The sequence below is a fragment of the Procambarus clarkii genome, chromosome 43 (assembly GCF_040958095.1).
Source record: "Procambarus clarkii isolate CNS0578487 chromosome 43, FALCON_Pclarkii_2.0, whole genome shotgun sequence".
NCBI lineage: Eukaryota > Metazoa > Arthropoda > Malacostraca > Decapoda > Cambaridae > Procambarus > Procambarus clarkii.
In genome coordinates, this window is record NC_091192.1 from 34797998 (window position 1) to 34825776 (window position 27779).

Genomic DNA, 27779 nt, shown 5'->3' on the forward strand with positions numbered 1-27779 from the left:
CCCTTCCTCAACAATTAAGAAAATGTGTGCAGCATGGGAAGAATTGCAAACCTTTGCTGAAACGACTCACCCAAATCAAGCTGCAGTAGGCCGTTGCCTTAACCTACTCAATGACACTGTGATGCATCACTACAGACAAATGTTAAAACGAAGGGAAAAACAAGTGTCTCTTGACAAATTTTTAGTGAGACAAACAAGCAGTGTACCACAACCAGGTCCAAGTGGTATGCAGGCAAAACGTAGGAGAGAGAGTACCCCAGAGAAAACATCACTGCCTGATGTTATAATGGAAGGGGACTCCCCTTCCAAACAGTAACACCTCTCCTCCTTCCCCCCTCATCACCATCTTCCATACGCCATCAATAGTCCTCCATAAAGGTAAGATAAACAAATGTGCTGTATTGTAGTTAGAAAAAAATTATATCAGTATAAAATGTATTTGTAAGTTAATATTTTGGAGGGTGGGGAACGGATTAATTCAATTCCCCATATTTCTTATGGGAAAAATCGCTTCGACTTACGATCCGTCTCTGAGGACGGATTACCATCGTAAGTCGAGGCCCCACTGTATAATTTATTTATTTTTTATTTATTTATATGTATATACATATATATATATAAATATATATATATATATATATATATATATATATATATATATATATATGCGAACAAGCCTGAATGGTCCCCAGGACAATATGCAACTGAAAACTCACACCCCAGAAGTGACTCGAACCCATACTCCCAGAAGCAACGCAACTGGTATGTACAAGACGCCTTAATCCACTTGACCATCACGACCGGACAAAATGAGGTGATAGCCGAGGCTATTTGAACCACCCCACCGCCGGCACTCGGATAGTAATCTTGGGCATAGCATTTTACCAAATCACCTCATTCTTTGGGGCACACGTGAGGAACACAAATGCGAATAAGCCTGAATGGTCCCCAGGACAATATTTGCAATATGCAAATCACCTCAAAGAATGAGGTGATTTGGTAAAATGCTATGCCCAAGATTACTATCCGAGTGCCGGCGGTGGGGTGGTTCAAATAGCCTCGGCTATCACCTCATTTTGTCCGGTCGTGATGGTCAAGTGGATTAAGGCGTCTTGTACATACCAGTTGCGTTGCTTCTGGGAGTATGGGTTCGAGTCACTTCTGGGGTGTGAGTTTTCAGTTATATTATATATATATATATATATATATATATATATATATATATATATATATATATATATATATATATATATATATATATATATATATATATATATATATATATATATATATATATATATATGTCGTACCTAGTAGCCAGAACGCACTTCTCAGCCTACTATGCAAGGCCCGATTTGCCTAATAAGCCAAGTTTTCCTGAATTAATATATTTTCTCTAATTATTTTCTTATGAAATATTAAAGCTACCCATTTCATTATGTATGAGGTCAATTTTCTTTTATTGTAGTTAAAATTAACGTAGATATACTGTATGACCGAACCTAACCAACCATACCTAACCTAACCTCTCTTTATAGGTTAGGTTAGGTTAGATAGCTGAAAAAGTTAGTTTAGGTTAGGTTAGGTAGGTTAGGTAGTCGAAAAACAATTCATGAAAACTTGGCTTATTAGGCAAATCGGGCCTTGCATATTAGGCTGAAAAGTGCGTTCTGGCTACTAGGTACGACATATATATAATATATATATATAAAATATATATATATATATATATATATATATATATATATATATATATATATATATATATATATATATATATATATATATATATATATATATATGTCGTACCTAGTAGCCAGAACGCACTTCTCAGCCTACTATGCAAGGCCCGATTTGCCTAATAAGCCAAGTTTTCATGAATTAATTGGTTTTCGACTACCTAACCTACCTAACCTAACCTAACCTAACTTTTTCGGATACCTAACCTAACCTAACCTATAAAGATAGGTTAGGCTAGGTTAGGTAGGGTTGGTTAGGTTCGGTCATATATCTACGTTAATTTTAACTCCAATAAAAAAAATTGACCTCATACATAATGAAATGAGCAGCTTTATTATTTCATAATAAAAAAATTATAGAAAATATATTAATTCAAGAAAACTTGGCTTATTAGGCAAATCAGGCCTTGCATAGTAGGCTGAGAAGTGCGTTCTGGCTACTAGGTACGACATATATATATATATATATATATATATATATGTATATATATGTATATATATATATATATATATGTATATATATATGTATATATATATATATGTATATGTATATATATATGTATATGTATATATATATATATATATGTGTATATATATATATATTATATATATATATATATATATATATATATATATATATATATATATATATATATATATATATATATATATATATAAAATGGTAGGTTGTTTTATTTTTATGTGGATTGCTTCAAGAATGTGTAATCTTCTTACATCTTGGGTTTTGTCTATTATACAAGTGCTTTTATTCAGCATTTCTCGTTAGGGTGATGTCATGGGCTTGTCTCATGTGATTTCTGGGGGGCACTGGATTGAAGATGACAGGTCAAACGCCTCATCAGCTTGGTCTATGTCATACCTATGTACTTAGATTGAAGGTTACATCCTTCGTGGGGGCATGTGTACATGTCCACCAGACCAGAGGTAAAGACCAGAGGTAAAGACCAGAGGACCAGACCAAAGGCTACCAGAGATAGCCTTTCTTTTAATTAATATCATATTCGACATATTTGTTAAGAGTATTCATTATTGACTATGATCTGCCTTAATCTACTGATTTCATCACCAAACTGCTTCCAATCTGTTAACCTGTCATGGCACTCACTCCTAGCATTAAGATGTAAGCATTCAAAAGAGCCGTCACTCCCAGGTTCTGAGAGATTCAGTGACATTATAAAATGAACTACAACAATTAGAGGACCTAAGATATTAGTATCATTAAGATAAAATCCTCCACAAAATGACAATCGACCCATTTTCAGTTATTGCTATCCTGCGAAGAACTGCACAACAAAATAAATTGGCAAAACGGGAAACCCGATGGGGGTACAAACATTTGGATAGCTAAATTCGTGGAAATAGCAGCGAGAAGCTGTGTAAGAAAACATGTCGGTGAACCAAATTGCGAAATAATGAAGCTGGGTATGGGGAATAGGAGACCAGACACAAAGTATCACATGGAAAAAGGAAAGGAAATCATACCTGAATTGGACAGAGAAAAAGGACTTGGGGTTGATATAACAGTGAACCTACCATCACAAACCCAAATCAGAAAAACATCTTTAGCTGTCTTAGGAATCTGAGCAAAGAGTCGTTGCACATGTAGAAAATTTGTAACAGACCCAGTCTGGAATACATGGCAGAAGTACGGAATCCCTATCTTCTCAAAACACAAAACAAAGCTGAAGAAAGTTCAGATGTATGCTACCAAAACCAGTCATGAGTTACAAAGAAAGACTTAAAGGGGTTAGGCTTCACTTCAGGGAAGTAAACAAGGGAGACATGATTAGCATATACAAAATATTCACAGAAATAGACAGGGACAGACAAGGACAGACTATTTAGCATGAACAAGAGATAATACTTTTTCAATATCAGGATAGTAAACAAATGGAATGCACTAAGAAGTGAAATAGTGGAGACAAACTCCATACACAGCTTTAAATACCTCATCTCCTTCAAATACAGCATACACAAAGAGGTGAACCTCATATCTTAATTGAAGTGCATATACACTTCTTTATTATTATTAAACCTGAATTATGTTAGAGATTAAAACAAGTAATTAATTATCAAAAGAAGGTGCCAAGCCGGGGATTAAAGCAAACGTGCCGATTGATCAGTAAACTAATATGGTGGCCTTAATAACCCTCCAGAAGTTGATAGGTTGCTACTCTCTTGCCTGTAATTGCCACAAATTATAATGTTAATACAGTAACTGGTAAAATAAAATGGTTAATTCATGCATAATTTTTAGCTGGGCTTAGTGGACAATCAATTAAAATTCTTTAACTTACACTTAATTGCCAGTTATTTAGCTTTGTCCTTTACACTGGACGCTTACTTACACCACAAGCAATTACCATATTTCCAGTGGATAGAATGCAATAAATGCGAGTGTATTTTACATTATTTTATGGCATTATAAAAAATATGTCCTTTATACATGATATTACGGTGCTAAGAACCATTTTTTATTGCTTAAATGCAAAATGCCCCATAGAAAGATTAAAGGAAACAAAATAGCCTTTGCAAAATATGCGCGCGTCATGTCTTGTGCTCATGTGCGCCTTATATGCTGGCACAGAGGTGTGGTATGCAGCCCTGGACTTTTAATAATGAATCCTTCAGCCATTGAGACGCAAGCCTATGATTACTTTAAGATCATAACCACAATGTTTCTGTATACGGCACCGTCTACACGTACCTAGTTGATATTGTGCAGCTTCAGGAACACATGTAGGCTGCTGTAGCAAATAGGGTCGGTGATGACTAATATCTAAGCAAGTAAATATACAGCTGGTGTTTGCCATACAATGTATAAAGCTGCTGATGTTAATAAGCTTTCACTTCTTTATAACAAAATACTGCAGTACAGAACTGTACTATCTTGAAGTTAGAGTTAAAAAGCTAATCCTGTTGACATTTAAAGAAAATAATACCAGTCCGTATACTTTAGCAATGGTTACACTCAAGATTTGGTGGTATTAAAAGATCCAATAATATTAAAAGCATATAATTTAATCCTGTTATTTTTATTTTAGTCAGTAGTTAAAAATGTTTTGTCATAGCCTTGTAACATTACTTAGATCTTTACTCCACAGCATTCACACAAAAATAATACAAGTTGACATTTAGCTCTGCATTTATATCATTCTACTATCATGTGGTGGATACACATAATAATTGTTATTTTTTCATCTAGTGTATATCATGCTTTGCACAAATATACTGAATGTCATCTAGGCTCGAGGAGTATTCAATTTAAAACTGCAAACAATTACCGAAATGGCTGTCACGTATAGGTGGTCCTTAATCTGCACAAAGGATTTTTCTGAAAAAACCTCATGCAGAGGCAATTCATGGATATCAAAATGAACATGATAAATCAAAACATAGGGTTACATTCCAGAGATCTCCTAAAGTCCAGTTTTAACACATCTTTCAATAAAATGAACATGAACCTGAACATTATTACTGAACCCTTCTGCTACTTTCAAGCCCCAAAAGAGTATATAATGAAATACAGAAAACTTGAGAGGTATCAGGTATTCAAAAACATACTGTAATCCAAATGTCCATAAAACACAAGTCAGTGTATTACTGGTATTTATATGTAGTACATGAAATTGCTTCACATGCACAGATCTTGCACTCAAGTTCACATTTGGCACCATACAGGTAAACACCCTTTTGCAGAGTGAGGGCCACCTGTGGAGTACTTTTCTCAACATTTCTATCAATAGTAAGTAATTTCTATTTACTTTTCTCAACGTTTCTATCAATAGTAAGATGCAGTAATTTCTGTTTCAATCAGCCCCATTAATATAATTTGCATGGCACAATTTACTGCAAGCAATCAGTCTTGCACCAATGCCTATACATTCACAAGGGTTTCCTGCTTCTTGTGGAACACAAGAGACCACACATCATATGCTTAGTTTGGGTTGTATGGATAAATAAGTAATATTAAACAAGTTTATTTGCTTTACATGTAAACTTGTGTCTGAAGATGAAATATTAAATTTTTAAAAATCACTTTGTACAGTGAACTGTCGTAGAATTTATCGGTATAAAACATCTTGTGACCAAAGTACTTTCTACATGACAATGTTGCTGTTATTTGTTACAATAAGGCAAGAAACAAGGGGAAACACCCTGCGATTAATTTTGATCCCGGGTGACTGCGTCGAGGCTTGAGCTTGACAATATCGAGTTGTGAAACAAGGGCATTTAAAACACATTATGGACTTGGGAAGACATTGTCACTACTGCCACATTAACAAATTCTCATTATAAAATTGTAGCAATCACTCACACTCAAACAACTCGGGTAACTCACAGATATACAACATTTTAACATCATAAGTATGTTGCCAGTGCATTTTCCTCGGGGCTTGTCACATTAAAACTCATGCCTAATTTACACTGATTACACACACTACATAAAAAATTATTCTTTTTTTTAATTGTAGTGGCACATGCAGATGCTGAAGAGGACAGTATTACTTCATAAAAGCTACTGAACAATGTAATAAAATTAGTTTACACATTCTATATCACTTCTAGGAAAAAATCCTACATTCTGCAGACTACATCCACCAATGTGACGATGGGTGCCTCACACCTGCGTGACAGTTCAAGGACTGTTCTTCTATACCAGAAAACACAACACTTGAAGCATCACAAAGCATCACTGCCCCGTTGCCCCTGTTCCAGAACTCGAATATTAATTTCACCGTCTCATTTTGCAGTAAATCTTTTTTTATCACTTTAAACTCTGCAATCAACATTAAACATTTTGATTGTCCAACCAAACTTCAAATACAAACTCTTAAATCCTCAATAAATGCTTTGTAACATTTAATATTAAAGGCTCCTTTACAACAGCAAACAAATAAAAAATACATACTGCAATTTCACCTGCCATAAAAAGGAGCTACTCGGAGAAGCATTCGCTTCCACTATCTTGCACAGATATTATTAAAGATATTATTATCATTCATATATAATCTAATCTCTACAGAATCCATTTCAGTAAAAAACATAGTGTTTAAACATTAACAATAATAAGGCCACTGTACTGTACATATTGAGAAAAAGAGTTCCTACAAGTTATGCTGCAGACACCTCAGCCAGATACTGTACACACTAAGGCCTGCAACTGAGTACTGTACTGGAGTCTATGTACACAAGAGCGTCGTTCAACAACAATGCGTACCACTCCCTCCTCCCACCGGCCCAAACCAACAAGGGGGAACACCTACCGCATGCGGCACCTGACAAACATATTCATCAGGACTAGAAATCTTTTAATCATTTTACACATTTACCAATCATTTACATAAATCAAGTCAAGATTTAAGGAGAAATGTATGATCACCACTAAATTTTGTAAGTGCACTCAAAACTTAACAAACACTAAATATCATTGATTTACATAAAATACAAACTCGACGATCATTGCTCAAAGAATAGAGGCAAAATTGTCATAAAAATTCTGAACTGTCTAATGGTTAACAGGAAATTTAATATAATTAATAATTAAACAAAAATTTAAGCAGTGTTAGGGGTAGGTGTTGACCATGGGTTTAGGGCTGTTGGTTTGGAGAGAATGTTATCTTGTAATATCTGGGTTCGGGCAGGCAGGACAGTTACACAAGGTCAGCAGATCACGACGCTTGTCGTGATGGGTCATGAAAGAAGCGAGATTGGAGGAACAGAGTTGAGTTTTTTCGGACTTTGTCATTTGCCCTCATTCACAGTTGCGATCAAACTCATTTTAATCGACTTAGCTGGAAAATATACCAGTGGTCCATCCCACATGGGCTTTACGAAAGTTGCAGACGAGACACATCAGCCAGGGTTAGAAAAAGTTACAGGCAGCATTGCCTTGCACTCTCCTAAGGCTGTTGTTCACCGGGACAGCAAAACCAGTCACGCAACTATTGGTGGAGGGAATGAAAGGTTATGACCCGCAACATTCACATTATTACTGAATTTAAAAACTTTTTTATAAAGATCCTTCTTTCATATAAAACATCATGACTGGGCATTGAGATTAATTCCCCATATTACAGACCAACATTATGTTTTGTATGCAGAATGCTCATGGAGTCTCCTTCCATCCCCTAGGCCCAGGGGGTCCCAGAATGATCCAAATCTTCAGCCGTGTTCTCTCCTCCCATTCAACTTTGTTCCAGGTTTTGCCCATTATCACAGAGAACAGTTACATTTACAGCACCAATGCATCTCTCCCACTTACAAAATCTAGCAACACTACCATCTACACTACAGTCTGTAGAGATAATGTGCAACAGGGCTATAACTTTATTAGATAAGTAAAAGTTTTTGAACATCTCCATTAGTTATGGAAAATTTAATAGCCCACCATGATAGTTCTCATTTTTATATATATAATAAAATTAATAAAAATAAAATAAAAGATATAAGATTAATATATATATATACTGTATATATATTTCTTGGCTATACCTATATAACAAGATTATGGACAACGGGAGGAGACACTCACTTGAGGAAAAAGGCCATGTTAGCTATTGGACGTCTGTTTTGGAAGCTGACGTGCACGTGACCTGCTGCCTTAAACACCTTTTATTTAGGATTTGCAGTGATACTGCCTATTTTATGGTGGTGCATTTGCATTAGCCAGCCAACCAACCATTAGGCTACCCGCCCATTCCCGCTTCAAAACAATTAGTAGCCCCAATCACCCTACGTAACCCAGCATCAACGGTGTGACAGCTACTCTAACACAATAACAGACAAACTAAGCAAGGATGGAGGTTAGGCATTACTGGGGAATCCTAGAAAGCTAGGATGAATATCAAAACAACGACAGCAGAATGTCCACCGTCGATAATGGTGACTGGAAATAAAAACATGGGAGAACTCGGCATTGGCACACAAAATCTTTTTGTTCAGAAAATAGTAAAGCACACAAACTATGCCTCTAAGTCTTAGGTAAAAATCGTTAAAATTAGCAGCTGCATAACATCATACAGTTTAAAGTATGATTGCTATAATATACAGCATTCCATGATATGATGACACTGAGTGGGAGTCTCATCTTGGCACTTGTCTGATAAACTCCTGCTGAGCACATTGCACAGCATCGTTAACACAAAAAAAAATCTTCACTCACATACTGGCAGCATCAAATACTCACATCCAATACAATACGAGGGCTGGTGAGGATAGGTGTGCTCAGATGTAGGACAGAGATTGTCTGTACCACTGGCTGTCACCTATTCGCTAATTGAACCCATAACAGTGACACAGTCACCCTACTAGGGACTCCAGTCCTCATAGTTCCGCTTGCATCCCCGACTGGTTCCAGACCTACCAGGCTCTTCTTACTGCCTATCAGTCCACCCAATAACTTGGGATGGTGACTGCAATATAGTAGCAGCAGTCAGTTGGATTCAGTCCCGGCAACCAGTGTGCTGTGGAGTGCCCGAGCCCCAAGTACCCTGGCCAGCTGGAGGAGGCCAGGTGTGGAGGGCAGAGGAAACGAATAAGTGGGCCGTGGTTGCAGCGGTGGCTGAGGGAGTCGGGTGGGTAGGGGGCCGGCAGGAGTGTAGAGAGAACTCACTTTACTAGTGTGTGGGTTTCCTTCACCATACCCTGCCTAGTGGTCATTCTCCTCCCTCATGATGGACCATCCTTGGTCTCCTCATAATCCTTCTGGTACGACTGCTGCTGTTGTTCTTGAGGCTGCTGCTGTGAAATGAGTGGTGGAGGTGATGGCTGGACTTGCGTCATAGGTCCCTGGGTTATTTGTGGAAGAACTTGGCTTCCTTGTTGCTGCTGAGGAGGAGTCTGTGAATTTAGTGGATTGTTGCAGTTCCGAAGAACACTGTACACATTGTCCACCTTACTCAACGTTTCCAGAAAGGGAACGAGGTCCATGAGTTCCGAGTCACTCATGTCATCAAACCAAGATGATACAGGAACCTGTATGAGTAGAACAAATAACAATTATGAGAAATCAACTAATTACCTTAAAATACTGTATTTATAAGATATACCAAATAAATCCAATAAGAACTAGAATAGCTTTAAAAAGCTTCAAATAAAAATCAAACCCAATACAAGTTTAATTTTGTTTAGATGAATTTCCTCTTAGTAATAGCTCTCTTATTAATATTATTCATAATACTATTCATCATCCTGTATTCAGGCATACAGGATGGATTCTAGGGGGAGGGGGGGGGGGGGACCTGACAGGCGAGTGGACGGCCCTCGGGGTTCGTCGTCCTAAGGGTCCAGTTTCAATCCCTGGCAGAGGAGAAAACAAATGGGCAGTTTCTTTCACCCTGATGCGCCTGTTCATCTTTAGTAAATAAGTACCTGGGAGTTAGACAGCTGCTACAGGCTGCTTGTTGGGGATGTGTGTGAAAGTTAGGATTAAGGACTTGCTCGAAACGCTATGCGCGCTAGTGGCTGTACAGGAATGTAGTAGCTCTTGTAGATATAAATAAATAAAAAATAATTAAAAGATTCTGTGATCATTTACAGAAGCTAACAGGCTTATTCATCAGGAGAAGTTCATCCTCCCCATTCATTTTCATCCTTCCCTTATTACTTTCACAACAAATGACCCACAACTGATCTTGAGGCCGCACTCACAATGTTATCCATGACACCACTCAAACAGCTGACATTATACATGTTATGTCTAGAGCTGTATACGCACTGTACAGTACAGTGTACAGTACAGGAAGGAAGCCTGTACAGTACTTAGGCTTATCCAGATACTACTAGGTCAATGACTAATCTTCCCTAGAATGCCACCCACTACAAATGCTTAACTACCTGGTACCTATTTGAATGCTATATGAAGAGAAGCATCAGATGAAAGAAAACATGCTCATTCATTTCTGTCCTTCCAGAGAATTAATCTTGGGTTCTTAGATTGTAAAGCCGATGATGTAGACCATTCTGCTACAGGTCCCCCACATATGCCTCGGGTATGTACCGATTGTGACTATTCTCAAATTGCAACTACAATACTGTAATTGCAAAATGTAGGTATACATGCAAGTTATTAAGTGAAATTTTGCTCAGCCTGGCTTACTCCCAATCAGGTTTACAACAGAGGTAAGTTTCACATGTATGCTGCAGATGATGGTTTACAACAGAGGTAAGTTTCACATGTATGCTGCAGATGATGGTTTACAACAGAGGTAAGTTTCACATGTATGCTGCAGATGATATCCTTATCCAGTTCACTGTCCTTCAAATTACCACAGCTTCCCTACCTTATCTTGAGGTTACCTTGAGGTGTTTTCGGGGCTTAGCGTTCCCGCGGCCCGGTCATCGACCAGGCCTCCTGGTTGTTGGACTGGTCGACCAGGCTGTTGGATGCGGCTGCTCGCAGCCTGACGTATGAGTCACAGCCTGGTTGATCAGGTATCCTTTGGAGGTGCTTGTCAAGTACTCTCTTAAACACTGTGATGGGTTGGCCAGTTATGCCCCTTATGTATATCTCATACCCCCTTATGTCTATCTCATACACAAGCCCTATGTGAGGAACACAATCAAAGGTATTTTTTTAACAGACTAGGAAAAGTGCAAACCCAACCTTCTTTATCCTATCATATCTTAGTGACCCTGCCAGAGAACTATTACAACTAATAAGTTTGTTATGCACGATTTTTCCCTACTGAGGGAGGGAACTCCCTACTTTGAGGGAGCCGGTTGGCCGAGCGGACAGCACGCTGGACTTGTGATCCTGTGGTCCTGGGTTCGATCCCAGGCACCGGCGAGAAACAATGGGCAGAGTTTCTTTCACCCTATGCCCCTGTTACCTAGCAGCAAAATAGGTACCTGGGTGTTAGTCAGCTGTCACGGGCTGCTTCGTGGGGGTGGAGGCCTGGTCGAGGACCGGGCCGTGGGGACACTAAAAAGCCCCGAAATCATCTCAAGATAACTAAAACCATGATGCCCCTCCATTACAAAGTTTGTCCTCTCTAGGTGCTTCAGGTCATGCAGAATGCAGGATGGGAATAAAGCATAGAGATGGTTTTTACCAGATGATGGGGGGTACAGGTGGAAGTTGGAAAAGAGGAACCAGAGAAATGTGCAAAAATATTTGTGTGCAGTGATGATGGTAAAGAAGTGGCAGCAGCTGGATGCGGAGGTCATGGAAGCTACCTCCATTTACAACTTTAAGATCAATTATGACAGAATACTGTAAGGGCAGGAGATATAAACATACCAGATACAATAGTTGGGGGAGGGGGCTAGATCTTGCTTCCCCCACAGACACAGCTAGGTAACCATAATTAGATAAAAACTGATACGTAACCACTCAACACACACACATACACACACGCAACGTTTTCAGTGTCAGCGTAGTCAATAAATGGAATGCATTAGGCAGTGATGTGGTGGAGGTTGACTCCATACACAATTTCAAATGTAGATATGATAAGAGACTAATAGGCTCCGGAACCTGTATACCAGTTGACTGACAGTTGAGAGGCGGAACCAAAGAGTTGAAGCTCAACCCTCGCAAGCACAATCGGGTGAATACACACACACACATGCACAGAAAAGACGTGTCTAAGAGCCAACGCTTGACCCTAAAAACATAACTTAGTAATTAAACACACATACGTACATGAGTGTGAAAATGTGTATGTCCATTCGGTTGATCTGAAATTCCCCCCCAGGCATTCAGGACCAGGTGATTTCCCTGGGAAAATGCCTAAATCTCAGCAAGTAAATTCTAATTTTTGGCTAGCATTTGGGTGTATTTTACCCTTAAATCTCCAAGCTAATTTAAAGTACTAAATCCAGGTGTACAGGGGAGAAAGTAATGAAGACCATAAGGATCACTTGTATATGGCATTTGAGCACAGGTAGAAATTGCAGATAGTGACTGTAGCTGTATAAGGGTGGGTTAAACCCCCCTACTTGGACGTCTGGGTAGCATCACAAGGGGGTACAACACTATAAATGTGAACTTAAAGATTCCTTTACCAAGGATACAAAGCTAGTTAGATACAGTTCCAAGAGAAAGACTGCCAATTTGACACAAGATAACATACTGTACTGCATATGTAAAATAATGAAATGTTGAAATTTCACTCCTTCAAAGCTCCTTGCAAGGAAAGGGGTGATTGTAATATTTGCCACATTAGATTTCATTGTAAATACCAATGCTATGAATTTCAACCAAAATGCATACCAAAATTCAACCAAAATGTTCTGTATTCAGAACTATACTTGAACAAATTAATCATAAAAATAATAAGAAAAAGAGTCTAACCATCCTACCCTATTTTGTTTAACTGATGTAACCAGATTTTTTATCATATGCATGTAATTACTAAAAATTTAAATTCTCCTCTAATATAGTTTATTTATCCTGAATATTATCATTACTATTTTCCCCTTTCATAATGTGAGAAGGCATCAATCCAGAAATACTCAGAATAATGACAAAAGGAGATAAGATATTTGAAAAAAAAAGAGAGACCATTACACTACAGTATTGTATCTTCTGGAGCACACACTGTGCAGCATTAGGTAGTGTAAGCACAGCCCCACCGCACATGTTGTGACAACATCTATCTCGGCACTCTAATGGCAGACTACACATTACTTTACCAATATATATACCACCATTCAAATTGTAAGCCAAATGTTATTCTATCTATGCCAAAACAACTTAAGTATGGTTTACGCTGCTGTCCGTCCATTACTGTAATTTATATCAATTGTTACAGAGCTTCTAATTCTGACAACCCCTTACCCCAGCAAAACATCAACAATTGCACCCCCAGTACTGCATACAGCTGCACTTGTTTACTTCATTTGTACTCGACAAGTACTATACTATACCTTACTCTCATCTTATAACCCTGTCCACCTGTGGGCATACATGGAGAGGGTTTTGGGAGTGCTACTCCCCGAGCCTGGCCTGAGGCCCCAGGCTCGAATTGGGGTAACCTGGTCCAACAGGCTGTTGCTTGGACGTCTTGCAAGAAATTGTCTAAGGGCCTCTTGAAGACATCCAATTTGTTTTGGCAATATTTCTATTTTTTGCTGGAATGGTATTGAACAGCCGCAGGCCCCTGATGTTCAGACGGTGTCCTCTGATTGTACCTATGACATCTCTATTTCTCATTGGTTCTATTCTGCATTTCCTTGTGTATCTTTTGCTTCAGTATGTTGTTATTCTACTGTGCAAATTTGGACCTGGCCTTCCTTGTATATATTATTTGATACCTTTCTTATCTCCTTTCCAGAGAGTACATTTTGAGAGCTTTAAGACAGAGTCAATAATTTAGATGTTTTTATTGTTTCTATGCATGCCATAAAGGTTCTCTGTATTCCCTCTACTTCAGAGCTCTCTTCTGCTCTAAAAGGGGAAGCAGGTGCTAAGCAGTACTCAAGACAGGACGACATGAGTGATTTAAATAGCATTAGTACTGTACTGCCATGGGATCTCTGGATTTGAACGTTCTCATAATCCATCCTATCATTTTCCTGGCTCCCGCTATATTTGCTTGGTTATGTTCACTAACTTCCATCATGTCAAGACATCATAACTCCCAGATCTTATACATGTTGCTTTCCTTCTATGAGTAGGTCTGATTGTGTCCTGTACCCTGTGTTTCGTTTAAGTTCCTAGTTTCCACCATACCTAAGTACCTGAAATTAACACTGGGGAAGCTAATAGTAAAGAATTATGTTATATATCCTTAGTACAAAATTATGTACAAAATTAAAGCTAATAGTAAAAAATTATGTTATATATCCTTAGTACACCCTCATTTCTATTTTGAGCCAAACCCTCTGTACCATCAGCTCTCATACAACCACTGGTTACAGTACTAAATATTTTAAACTAAACAAGTCATCATGTAGCAGAGACTTACAACCTCCCGCATTCATACTCTTTCTCCAGACCCAAGAATGAAGAATAGTGTCCTCCTTTTCTCAATAAATGCATCTGGTTTCAAATAAATAAATTTTGGTCTAGTTTATCACTTGAATATCCTGCCACGTATCTACCAGGCCACACACACACAAAAAGTAGCATTTGTATTTGTTCAAAATTTGGTTACCTTGCCACTATTTCAAAATGTAATATCCTATTAACCAGTATTTTCATTTTAACTGCAACTACAGAATATGCAACTACTGCTTTTGTATTCAAAGGTTGTTACTCACAGCGTTGTCAGGATGGAAGATGTATGATGCGGGTGAATTATCCATTATTACGACTTTATGAAGATCACGGCCTAAGCGACTTAAATCCTTGACATAATTGCCTCGATGGAAGACGCAAGATTCCCGGAATAGCCGTGCCCGGAACACTCCCCATTTGTCGAGAAGATTTGCTACTGGATCAGCATACTGAAAATTAAAGTAGAATTTTAATTAAAGTTATAAACAAATAACAAGTTTGAGCTCTCGGATTGGATAGATCTTAAAACTGAATGCTTATACTGTATACAGAATACTGTATCTTACTATAATGCTTATATACTATATTGCTGTATCTAAGCATTTGTCTTAAACAAATGCTTATATACAGCTGCACATGAATACTGCCTTAATAAATGATGATTGTAATATATCTCAATCAAACTGGAACACAACATTTCGTCTTGCAAAGATTAAGTCGGAGACAATGTACAAATGCACCACCACAGAAGTGATGATGCTCTAGTCAAGTGGTGTGTAACAAAACTGGGTCTGCCACACCTTTCTGCTTCTCAAATGCTTTATTATCTTGGGGATGAAAATAACGACAGATGTTAAGGGAAGAATTTATGATACTTTATATCCTCGTAATTTCAGATACATATCTAAGGTACAGTATTGTAAGTTTACAATTACAGTATTGTTAAATGAACATTATTTGGACTCTGCCTATTTGGACAAGTCATTTGAAGTACTGTATGCGGGGAAAAATTGTTTTAAGGAGCTTACCTTACCTGGATAACTAAGAAAACTGTAATATGCACTACAGTACTAGTAAGTCAGGAGTCAGGAGAGGTAGGTAGCTCTAGCAATGAAAGCCTTGCAGTGAAAGAATAAGATGACATGTGGCCAGGGAGTTAGTTGCATGAAGGAGCTGTAGTATTCTTAAGGATGCGAGATGTACCTATGGAGTGACCATGACAAATCCCAGAGTTAACAATGTTAGAGACAAGTGCGGTGTTGGGGAAACCAAGAAGGGTAAAGAAAAAATCATGCAGTGATGAGGAGGGGAACCTCAGAAAATTGCAAGATTGAGGAGTGTACCAAGATGGTTTTGTTATGTTGAAGAGTAGTGAAGTGAGTATTTTAGTCAATTTAATGTACAAGAAGAGAAAGGCCCGCAAGATGGGAAGAAATACGAGGAAATGGAAGAGAAATTAAATGAAAGCAGTTTGTTAAGAGGAGGGGGAAGGTTACCATTGTTTGCATACAACAAATCATGAGGAAACATCGTACCAAGCCCTACGAAGTGGTGCTTTGGCAATCTGTTAATGATTTCCTGTAGCGTGTTGGTGCTGGGTTCTCCAAGGCACATGCCACTAAGAAAGAGAAAAAGGTGCAAACTGGAACTAGAATGGTATTCCCTCTACAGGCAAAAAAAAACAAATCACAGAACCACCCGAACACTTCACCCAGTCCTAAAAATGACAAGTCTGGTCATGTACCGAAACGGAAACAATTGCGCTAAGTTGCAAGAATCTTATAAAATCCAGAAAAAAGTGCAAAATGCCATCAATGAAATAAGAGATGAATTCAAAATACTTTTTCTCCTATGCAAAATCTAGAACAAAACTACATCTAGCACACAAGAGTGATAGAACTTTTACAGATGACAAAGAAATGAGTGAAATACTGAAGCTACAGAACAATTCTGCTTTCAGTGAACCCCTGAACACATTGAAGATCAATGATCCAAATTAATTCTTCATGAATGTGCCATCAATATCAAACCATATATCAGATGTCACCCTAACCCTACTGCACTTCAGAGTAACCACAGATACCATGCCCCATGCACTCTGCACCAGGCCTGGATTCCTGGAATTCAATATTCATCAACAATTGTAAAAACCACAATTACAAGTCCTAAACATTTTTTGGAGATGGAACCTAGATACTGGTGCTATCCCTGACATACTTAAAACAGTGGAGGTAGTAAAGCAGATGCAAAAAATTATCCACCAATAATTCATCACACATCACATCACACATCAAAATCTTCGATCACAAAACAAATGGAATTGGTATTCAAATGGAATACACAAAACATATGAACTCAGTAATCAAAACGAATGGAATTCATAACCCAGGACAACATGGGTTCATAAAGAGGGTGCTCCTGCCTCCCATAATTGCTAGACCACTATGACAATGTCTTAGATGACACAAACGAAAAGCAAAATACTGATGTAATATACAGGAAATTCATAAAAGCTCTTGACAAATGTGTCCATGGTGTTATTGCACATAAAATGCACACAAAAGGAAATACTGTACTGGTAATGTAGGGAGATGAATCCTTAATTTCTTAATGAATAGAACCCATAGTGTAATTGTCAGTAAAGTAAAATCCAGATCATCCACCATGAAAAGCTCAGTCCCCCAGGGTGCTGTGCTTGCACCAGTACTTTTCCCACATTCACATCAGACATAGACAAAGATACAAACTATATTACCGTATCATTCTTTGCAGAAGACACTTAAATTTTCACGAGAGTAGACAATATAGAGGACATGACAAACCTTCAATCTGATGTTAATCAGGGGCCAGATTCACGAAAGCACTTACGCAAGCACTTACGAACCTGTACATCTTTTCTCAATCTTTGGCGGCTTTGTTTCCAATTATTAAACAATTAATGAGCTCCGAAGCACCAGGAGGCTGTTTATAACAATAACAACAGTTGATTGGGAAGTTTTCATGCTTGTAAACTGTTTAATAAATGTAACCAAAGCCGTCAAAGATTGAGGAACGATGTACACATTCGTAAGTATTTGCGTGAGTGCTTTCATGAATCTGGAACCAGGTCTTTTAATGGACCACAGAAAATAGCATAATGTTTAATGAAGGCAAGTTCCACCTACTACTACTATGGTATAAAACGAAAATATCAAAACCGAAAACAAATATGAAGTGCAGTCAAACAACACTATTAAAAGAAATAGCAATACACTATATATAATATTTAGGAATAATCATGTCAGAAGACCTTATTTTTAAAGAACACAGCAAAGTAGCTGTCACAACTGTAAGAAAATTGTCAGGCTGGTTAGAAAAAACCTTGTAAGCATGAGATGCCATACCATTAATGATACTTTTTAAGATACTAGTGTTCTCTAGTGGGGCAATATTGTTGCATATTAACAGCCCCATTCAAAGCTGGAGAAATTGCAAACCTGGAGAATGTGCAAAAGTTTTTACTGCCTGAATATACTCAATAAAGCATCTAAATATTGGGACTCCTTAACAATTTTAAACCTGCATTCTCTAGATAGCAGCAAATATTAGGTAAATATAATTGGACTAATATTATATAATTGGTAAATATTAGGACTGGTTCCAAATCTGCATGCAGCAACAGTTCTACAAAAAAACAGGAGACATGGAAGGATGTGCAAAATAGCCCAGTTTAAAAGCTTAAGTGCAATAAGTATGCTGAGAGAAACTATCAACATCAAGGATTCAAGACTTTTCAACACTCCCCCTCTACACTTATTGGACATAACTGGTAGACCTCTCACAGTGTTCACTTGATAAACACCTCCAAAGGATACCTGATCAACCAGGCTGTGATTCATTCATCAAGCTGCATCAGCTGTGTTCAACCGCCTGATTGACCAGACCAGAAACTAGGAGGCCTGGTCGGGGACATTGATTCCTGGAACCAACATCAGGTAGACAGCAAGTACGCCATATTGTCTCTACACAAAATAGGCTCTACAACACTGATGGATACTGTACTGTGCTATACAAAGCGTACACAGAATGCCAAAACTGTGGCATGAGTACTTACATGTTGTCTAATACAAAAGGTTTTTGGAGATAGAACTGAAAAAAGGGCCCAATAAGTGTCACAAAGTATCCCATCTCTTCCCATAGACAATAACTTTAAATTCAGTTTTGTGTTGCATTCAGTTTTTCCAGAATGCATTCCTTGCATAAACTGAGGGACCAATATATAGATTAATAGACAAACATTACAAAAATAAAATCAAACCAGAAAGTACAGTACGCTGATGAACTGGAAGAGACATCTACGTGACCCTCGGCCAACTTGAAGGCCTGCAATACGGGATACATTCACAAATGCAATTTTAATACATTGTACAGTATTAACAGTATTCGTGTATATCAATTTTATACTATTCCATTGATTTATCTTTTTGTTAGGCTCTTGAGATTGTTGCATCATTCTAGGGAGGGAATGATTATAAGGACCCAAGTAACGTAGACTGGCTCCTGCATATTATTTACATGGACTGAGAATTCATTGCCTTCATGACAGTTCATAATCTGAAATTGTTCAACTTTTCTGTTTTGTTGTTATTAGTGACTGATCAGGATACCATTTTAATTGAATATGTTTAGGTTTAGAGGAACTGTTGGACGAGGTACCTTTATATTTGAACATTTGTCTCGATGTCTGTTTGGTGCAGTTCCTGGCTTGTGCAAGCCTGGGTTGGTGGTGTTTGTGTAGGCAGTCCACAATTTGTTTCTAGGCAATTCATTTCCTTTTTTTTTTTTTTTTAGAAATTTCACAAGTTGTGCTGGCCTCGGCTGGCATTGCTTGCATAAGGGATCCAGTACCAAATCTCTGCTTCAACGAGGAGATCGTTGTGTGTTGGAGTTGTCAAGTTTGACAACTCAGAGTTTGGTTGTCAAGTTTGACAACCAAACTAAACCATAACAACCAAACATGTTGTGGTGAACCAGGCATGAGGTTGTTGTTGGTAAGAATTGTATTGTCATGTGTGGTTTAAGTTGTTACACTGACCAAGTTGATTTGGGAATGCTGGTGACTGCATGTTGGATGCATCTTGTGTTGGGTTCTTTGTTGAGGTTTGTTTGGCCTTGCATTATTTTCTTGATTTTTCTTTCCTTCTGGGGCACACTGGAGACACTGCACTGTGTTTGTCTCCACATATGATACATCTTTGGTGGTCTGGTTGGATCTTGGGTGATCTGGTTGGATCTTGGGTGATCTTGGGTGATCTGGTTGGATCACTTCAGTATATTTGTTTGCAACATGATCAAATTTAAAGCATCCAAATCATTGTGTGATGATTTAATGCCCCTCCTTCGATATCTGGCTGGGGGGGCTGACTTCAAACCAAAATGCGTGAACCCTTTTTCTACTGCCTTATTTGCGTGTTCAGTTGATTCAAGGTTAATTTTTGCATGGGGGCATTTTTCTTTGTTTATTCTGTAAATACGAATTGCCTTTAGTGTGGGATTTGCATTATAAACTGCCTCGATAATATCATCATGTGTGTTGCTAGCTATCATAACACTGAGTCTTCCAGCAAAAATAGTTCCTCGGCTTGGAATTTTTCTGTAGGAATTGGAGAGATGATTGCAGTCTGCATGTTTGATTTTTAGATGCTCAGTATATTTTATTCATTTGAAAGAAGAATTATTGCCCCAGTGGTGAATGGGATAATGTCAACTGGTACTACTTCAGCAATAACGAACAGACTTGTGTGATATCAGTATGCTGAACTGTACTTAGCTTTCAGGTTACTCTCTAAACAAAACTTTTGCTTTGGACGTCACGCCTTCATAGGTGAGGGTGAATAGTGACTTGAATCTTCAATAGTAAACAGATTCATGAAGTTCAGTTTTACTATGACATTTCAGTAAAGAGGAGGTGTTCACACACACACTCTCTGGTGCTATATAGAACAATATTTTTGTTTTATAGTCACGGTGAAAACAGAGATAACAAATAACAATCAGCTGGCTTTTAAATGGTTAGTAGCATGTTAGCCAATTTATAAGAGATCGGCTTTATTTAGAAAAATCCTAATTCGACACTAGGTGTGCCCCTTAACACAGACCTAACCCTGCTGCAAGGGTAGGGAAAGTTGCCTAAAAGTTTATTTATCCAGCTTTCCTATCAGTAGATGAGGCACTCATGCAGGTCTGTTTGGCCAGGTGGTGAAAATAAGAAGAATGGAGAAATGTCTGTTGGGTATAGTAAGTTCGTATTATTAGGTCAGTACAAGTGTGTGTGTGGTGATACGAGTATGAATCATTGGAGACAACGAGTGGTGAGGTGTTAAATTATGAGGTTGGGTGAAGTGACCAATGATGAGGATGGGTTGGGCAGACTTAGTAAGTGCAGTGAGAGGAAAGAGGGAGGAGCCTATGGTGATACTTGCTGTAATATATAACAGCAACTCTCACGTATTAAAGAAACTTGAATAACTCACTCCAGTGGCCCTGCATATCCAGAGAGATTATTTTCATGCCAGATACACAGTAAATGGCTAGGAGGCAGGCCATAAAGAGCTAGATCTCACTCCACCCACAGTCACAGATAGGTAAACACACACAGGAGAAAAAAATATCATTGTATGTACTTCATAAATGCTCTACTATGACTAAAATGGGGTTTTGGAGATACCTTGGATTATTAAATTGTTCTTTAATATGACCTTTGCCAAGCACTGGGAAGCAAAATATGAAGATTAACCTGCTAGTTGTGTACAGTATGTACAGTTGCTCACAATAATTGGAGATGCAGTATCCTTAATCAGGAATACCACCAGGGTCAGCACACTGTGTTCTGTTCTACCAGAACTAAGAATACTTTTTTTTTAGAGTTGAGGAAGACAAAGTGGCAAAGATAAAATTACCGTATAACAATGCACATCTGTACTACCACTCAGCTCTATGTTGTCTTACATCAGAGGCTGTTTATGGTGAAGCTCACATGGTAGCTCTCAGGACCTCCAACCCATGAGACGTGAGACTTGCTCTTGTAACTGGGCATGATTAGAGGCACGCTTTAGTCTGGCATTCTCCGAGCAAGTCACTCAACCTCAAGGTCAATGATTTAACAAGCCCTCCTTGCCTGGCATTCCATCCAAAAAGCTGTGGCAAATGCATCAACACAAAATAGAGCACAAAACAATGGATGTAAATCAGAGAAGTTTAGATTCAGTTAAGACCTGGGTAAATATTGGTTTGAAAGCAGGGTTGCTGATTTGTGGAACAAATTACTGTTTAACATAATACATGTGAGATTGCTAGATTGTTTCAAGCACAAGTCAAACATACAAACATACATACATATATGTCTTGACTTTTGTTTGGGTGGATATAAATAGGAGCTGCCTCATATGGGCCAATATGCCTTGTGCAGTTTCTTTTTATTCATATGTTCTTATGGATACATAAATGTTCTCCAGAAAAGTTAATGCAAAAGCACATGATCATGATGTTGCTTGTGCTGTATTACAGTGTTGTTATTTGATGGTAGTCTTACCTTGGCTAGACTGGCTGTGAAGAGTACACATTCGTATAGTTCACCCATCTTTTGTAAAAAATCATCCACAAAGGGTCGTTTTAATACATAAACTTGGTGGATGGTTCCATCTATTTCGACAGGAACTATGAAGTCGGCGTTACTAATTGGCTGGAAAGAAAAAATTCTTATTATTATAAGCACAATGCTAATTACAACAAACCCAATTTTAACAGTGCACGAAAATAAATAAAAAACAAAAGGAAGGCTAGTTTAGTTTTTATAACCACAATTTGTAGTTCTGAATTTAAATATAAATACAGTACTGGTATTGCTAACATTACAATCTATATTCAATTATGAAACAACTAGCACTCGCCTTGAACGATGAGTGAACAAGCGTCTCGTCAAGGTCAATAACCATGCATTTCTTGTGCATATCTCGGTGACTGACGGATGGCAGGAGGTGTCTCTGTGGCCCCGGGGGCTGTGGCAAATGAGTATAGGGAGAGACATCCTCAGACACACACACTCCGTTGGCTGAACCACCCGAATCATTTTCTCCAGACACACAACAGCAAAATAGTGTGCGGAGGATACTTCTTTTGGGCTTTTTACCATTCTGGTTCCCTGTAAAGAACAAAATTCATGTAAGTGAAATTTATCCATAACAGACTAACAAATTTAGCAAGGATTAAGGATTACTGAATAAAATGTGTAATTATTGAGCAAAGAAAACAATTACACATCTTGATGCAACAAAAACAATACTAAACAAAATTCATTGATGACGTGATAAAATGGCGGCTGTGCACCTAAGACTGGAGGTAACAAGAGCAAATAGCTTAGAGGGAAATACTGTAATTTAAGAGTAAAGTGGCCATGACAGTAGCACAGACTGACCTGTGATAGGACAGCTCAAACAACAAAGTAACTAATTGAAAATTGATGAGGAACACAACAAAGAAGGCAGATATGAGAAATATTAAAAATAATAAACGAATCATAATCGAGCATTAATGTAGTGAAACACAATACCCACATCATTACTATATTTACACCCTGTCCGTTCCCTCTATTTACCACTCTGAAAAAAATACCAGAGGGAAAGGTATGTTACTCTACCTTGTAAGCACACCTAACCTAACCCAATGACAAGAACACACAAAAAGGTTGTTTGATGTATCACTCGAGGTTTGTTGGATGTTTGCTCGAGGTGTGTAATGTCACTATGACGTCAAAATGTTCACGATGGTACAAGTTTTAGATCCTGCTGCAAAAAATTACTACGGTTTTTGCCTAACCTGAAACATACGAACCCAAGCAACCCACGTTTCCTACTGAGGTCGATGAATTGAAAACATCAACATTACAGTGCTTTAATTTTTACTAATACGTTACATTTTTAAAGTATGCAACGTTTAACAAAACAAAACAAAAAAAACAATTTTATTAAAAATGGCATATATTCAGCAATAGGATGGGTTGATATTTAATATTATGATGCAATTCACCGGCTAATGATCAAGATGATGACTTTCTGGAAATTACAAGTTGCACATTGCTTGCGGGGGTTGAGCTTTGGCTCTTTGGTCCCGCCTCTCAACTATCAATCAACTGGTGTACAGATTCCTGAGCCTACTGGGCTCTATCACATCTACATTTGAAACTGTGTGTGGAGTCAGCCTCCACCACATCACTGCCTAATGCATTCCATTTGTTAACTAATAACACTGAAAAAGTTCTTTCTAATGTCTCTGTGGCTCATTTGGGTACTCAGCTTCCACCTGCGTCCCCTTGTTCATGTTCCACTCATGCTAAAGAGTTTATCTTTGTCCACCTTGTCAGTTCCCCTCAGAATTTTGTAGGTGTAGTGTGGGTGGGTGCTGAAGGGAGAGACCAGTACTGGTGGGTGTAGAGGGGAGAGACCAGTACTGGTGGGTGAAGAGGGGAGAGACCAGTACTGGTGGGTGTAGAGGGGAGAGACCAGTACTGGTGGGTGTAGAGGGGAGAGACCAGTACTGGTGGGTGAAGAGGGGAGAGACCAGTACTGGTGGGTGTAGAGGGGAGAGACCAGTACTGGTGGGTGTAGAGGGGAGAGACCAGTACTGGTGGGTGAAGAGGGGAGAGACCAGTACTGGTGGGTGTAGAGGGGAGAGACCAGTACTGGTGGGTGTAGAGGGGAGAGACCAGTACTAGTGGGTGTAGAGGGGAGAGACCGGTACTGGTGGGTGTAGAGGGGAGAGACCGGTACTGGTGGGTGTAGAGGGGAGAGACCGGTACTGGTGGGTGTAGAGGGGAGAGACCAGTACTGGTGGGTGTAGAGGGGAGAGACCAGTACTGGTGGGTGTAGAGGGGAGAGACCGGTACTGGTGGGTGTAGAGGGGAGAGACCGGTACTGGTGGGTGTAGAGGGGAGAGACCGGTACTGGTGGGTGTAGAGGGGAGAGACCAGTACTGGTGGGTGTAGAGGGGAGAGACCAGTACTGGTGGGTGTAGAGGGGAGAGACCGGTACTGGTGGGTGTAGAGGGGAGAGACCGGTACTGGTGGGTGTAGAGGGGAGAGACCGGTACTGGTGGGTGTAGAGGGGAGAGACTGGTACTGGTGGGTGTAGAGGGGAGAGACCAGTACTGGTGGGTGTAGAGGGGAGAGACCGGTACTGGTGGGTGTAGAGGGGAGAGACCGGTACTGGTGGGTGTAGAGGGGAGAGACCGGTACTGGTGGGTGTAGAGGGGAGAGACCGGTACTGGTGGGTGTAGAGGGGAGAGACCGGTACTGGTGGGTGTAGAGGGGAGAGACCGGTACTGGTGGGTGTAGAGGGGAGAGACCGGTACTGGTGGGTGTAGAGGGGAGAGACCAGTATTGGTGCAGACTCCCCCCCCCCCAACACACACACACACACACACACACACACACAAAGGGATCCATTGAATAACGTGGCATGCTTCACACACCAGCCTTCTCACTAACCCAAGCCTTCCTCAAACATCTCCAGACTGGAATGTTGAGGAGTCAGCACAAGAGTGTTGAGGAGTCAGCACAAGAATGTTGAGGCGTCAGCACAAGAGTGTTGAGAGAATAGACCAAACTAGCAGGCAGACAAGAATATTGAGGTCACAGAACACTGTAGAAAAGAAGCGTGTGGAAGTAGAGAAAGATGTGAACAACACAACCCGTCCTCCTGGTCAGATAGTACCTTTTGTAACAATGTACACCATAGTACAAACATTGACGTACTAAGCAATTAGAGAGCAGAATTGTGTACTATTCACTTTAAGAGAGTTTAGATGAAGCTAAAAGCAAACTAATATATTCCTAGGCCTAGTATAGTGCACACATGCATTATATTAGGCCTTAGATAATGTATATGAGGATTAGGAAGGTTAGGTTAGTTTGTTTTTTTCTTTGCAATATAAGTAGAAAATCGTTTTACGGTTCGTCCAAATTCAACAGTATCGATTTCTACTTTCTAATTGCGTTGTCCGTCGAAAGTAAGAGAGAATTTCTTTGTGCAGAAACCAATCTGGCCCCAGAGCAGCCTAGAAGCAATCACTGCAGGAGAGTACAAGCGCGCGCTCACCAACACAACACAACACACAAACACAACTCACGTATCACATAACACAACCACTCTCTCATTCCCAATACCTCCAGAGATTCATTACGGAATCCAGTAACCCACTACAAATGCGACGTAACGGCAAATATCCAAATGGGCAATATCTTGACGTTGGGATGTGTTCGGCTTCGTCCTCACACGCGGGCTGATGAGGCTTCACTCCGTGATTACATAGGACTCTCTGCAATTGGCTTCCCTACCTGGAGTGTGCTGGTACTGGGAGCTCTTCTGCCAGCCCGTCCTCCTAACAGCACGTCGCATTTTGACGTACTGACGGCCAAAAATTGTCTTACTAGCGGCCCGCTAAACTGAATCACTGTCCCCGTTTTCTGTTCGTGGGGGCCTCTGGTAGGTTAGAATAAGAGGACTTTAGTACGACGCTTTCTTGATGGTGGGAACACTGGCGAGACGGGGTGCTGCTTCTCTCCACACCCGGCTTAACGTGTGATGCCCGTGCTACCAGTTCTGACCTGTTCTTGCTTGCCGCGGCCCAATGTCACCCCCTATTACCCAATGTCACCCCTTATTACCCTAGGTCGCCCCCTACTATGCAAAGCTCTACCTACTACCCAAGGTCACCACCTACTAAAAGCCTACTATCCAAGTAGGGGAGAGACTGTGAGAGACTCTACTACCCAAAATACTTTTTCTATGTAACATCTAGAATTAAAACTACATCTAACATTGAACCCCCTGCGCCAGAGCCCGAAATTTCACAGATTAAATAAATGAGTGAAATATATACGATACAGTTTTCAGCGAGCCCCAAAACACACAGATGAACGAGAATCCAACCAAAGTCTCCGTGAAGGTTTCAGCACTGTCTATAATGACTCATATATCAGTGTAGACAGCATGCCCAGGCACTCTCCACTACCCCTAGACTCCCGGAATTTCATATTGATCAAGAATGCTGAAAAAAAACTATCGCAGGTCCTTAGCGTTATTTAGAGATGGAGCCTAAATGCCAGAATTATCGCTGACATACTTCAAACAGCGGAGATAGCACCACTATATTAGCAGTGACAAAGAGAATACTTAAACAAATATCTAATGAAGATCTCACAGACCTAACAAATTCTCAAAGACCTGAAAGTTGTAGCATTAAATATTATGATAGATATCGTGAGGAGACATTCACATATGGGACTAATAGAACAAGAACCCGGCAATGTGATGTTATAGTGGCCAGAATACGCCTGGGATATAGACGTATCTGGCAGCTTTCTCAAAACCCAAATGTCGAGTGCACAATGTGTCAACTTTGTGAAAGAGAAAACATACTCTCTTGAACATTATATTGTAGAATGTCCCATACTGACTGACTTTCGCCCTCCTGGGCTAAGGTATGCTGAACTCTGTAGTTACTATATGAATACTGGAACACTTGATGATATATTGGACTTGTATCCAAAATTGACCATGTAATGTATCAATCATACAATGTATGTATGTGATGTAACTATATAACCTGAGCTTGTAAAAGCACCTTCATCACCTTCAGTGATTAAGTGCTTAATTGCACACTAGTTTCTTTATCAGCTACCTCACCCTGTCAGGGTAAATGAGACAAATGTATGTGAATGCATGTGCGTGTGTATATATGTATGTGTATGTGTGTGTGTGTATGTATATGTATGGGTATAAAGCATATATGGAAGCTGATCAGAATTACATTTCACCTTTGTGAATGTACATTAATGACACTATGTAAAAGACACATCTAATACTTTATGTAGGGCGTACGTAAATCTGTGTATCTTTGTATTTACGTATGTAGGTTAGCTTAGCATTTTAAAAGCACCGAATCACCTTCTGTGGTTGAGTGTTCAATAAACCCTTGAACTGTATGTTTAACACTTCTCTAACCCTGTCCATGGAGGACAGAAGAAAATGTATATATGC

General features: G+C 39.3%; 1 protein-coding gene across 2 annotated transcripts in view; it reads right to left on the reverse strand.

Annotated features, from left to right (window-relative positions):
- Window positions 1-4760: 4760 nt before the first annotated feature.
- Window positions 4761-27779, reverse strand: part of LOC123755950 (carboxy-terminal domain RNA polymerase II polypeptide A small phosphatase 1) — a 120571-nt gene continuing 97552 nt past the window's right edge. Inside the window, exons 1-5 of one of the 2 annotated variants that reach the window (XM_069300231.1) lie at window positions 26075-26150; window positions 22635-22885; window positions 22277-22426; window positions 14970-15155; window positions 4761-9737 (exon numbers count right to left, since the gene is read on the reverse strand). In XM_069300231.1, the coding sequence (XP_069156332.1) occupies window positions 9432-9737; window positions 14970-15155; window positions 22277-22426; window positions 22635-22885; window positions 26075-26135 (954 nt within the window). In that variant the 5' untranslated portion in view covers window positions 26136-26150 and the 3' untranslated portion in view covers window positions 4761-9431. Of the gene's footprint in view, window positions 9738-14969; window positions 15156-22276; window positions 22427-22634; window positions 22886-26074; window positions 26151-27779 lie in introns of those variants that run through there. The other variant, XM_045738935.2, reaches the window with a different exon arrangement.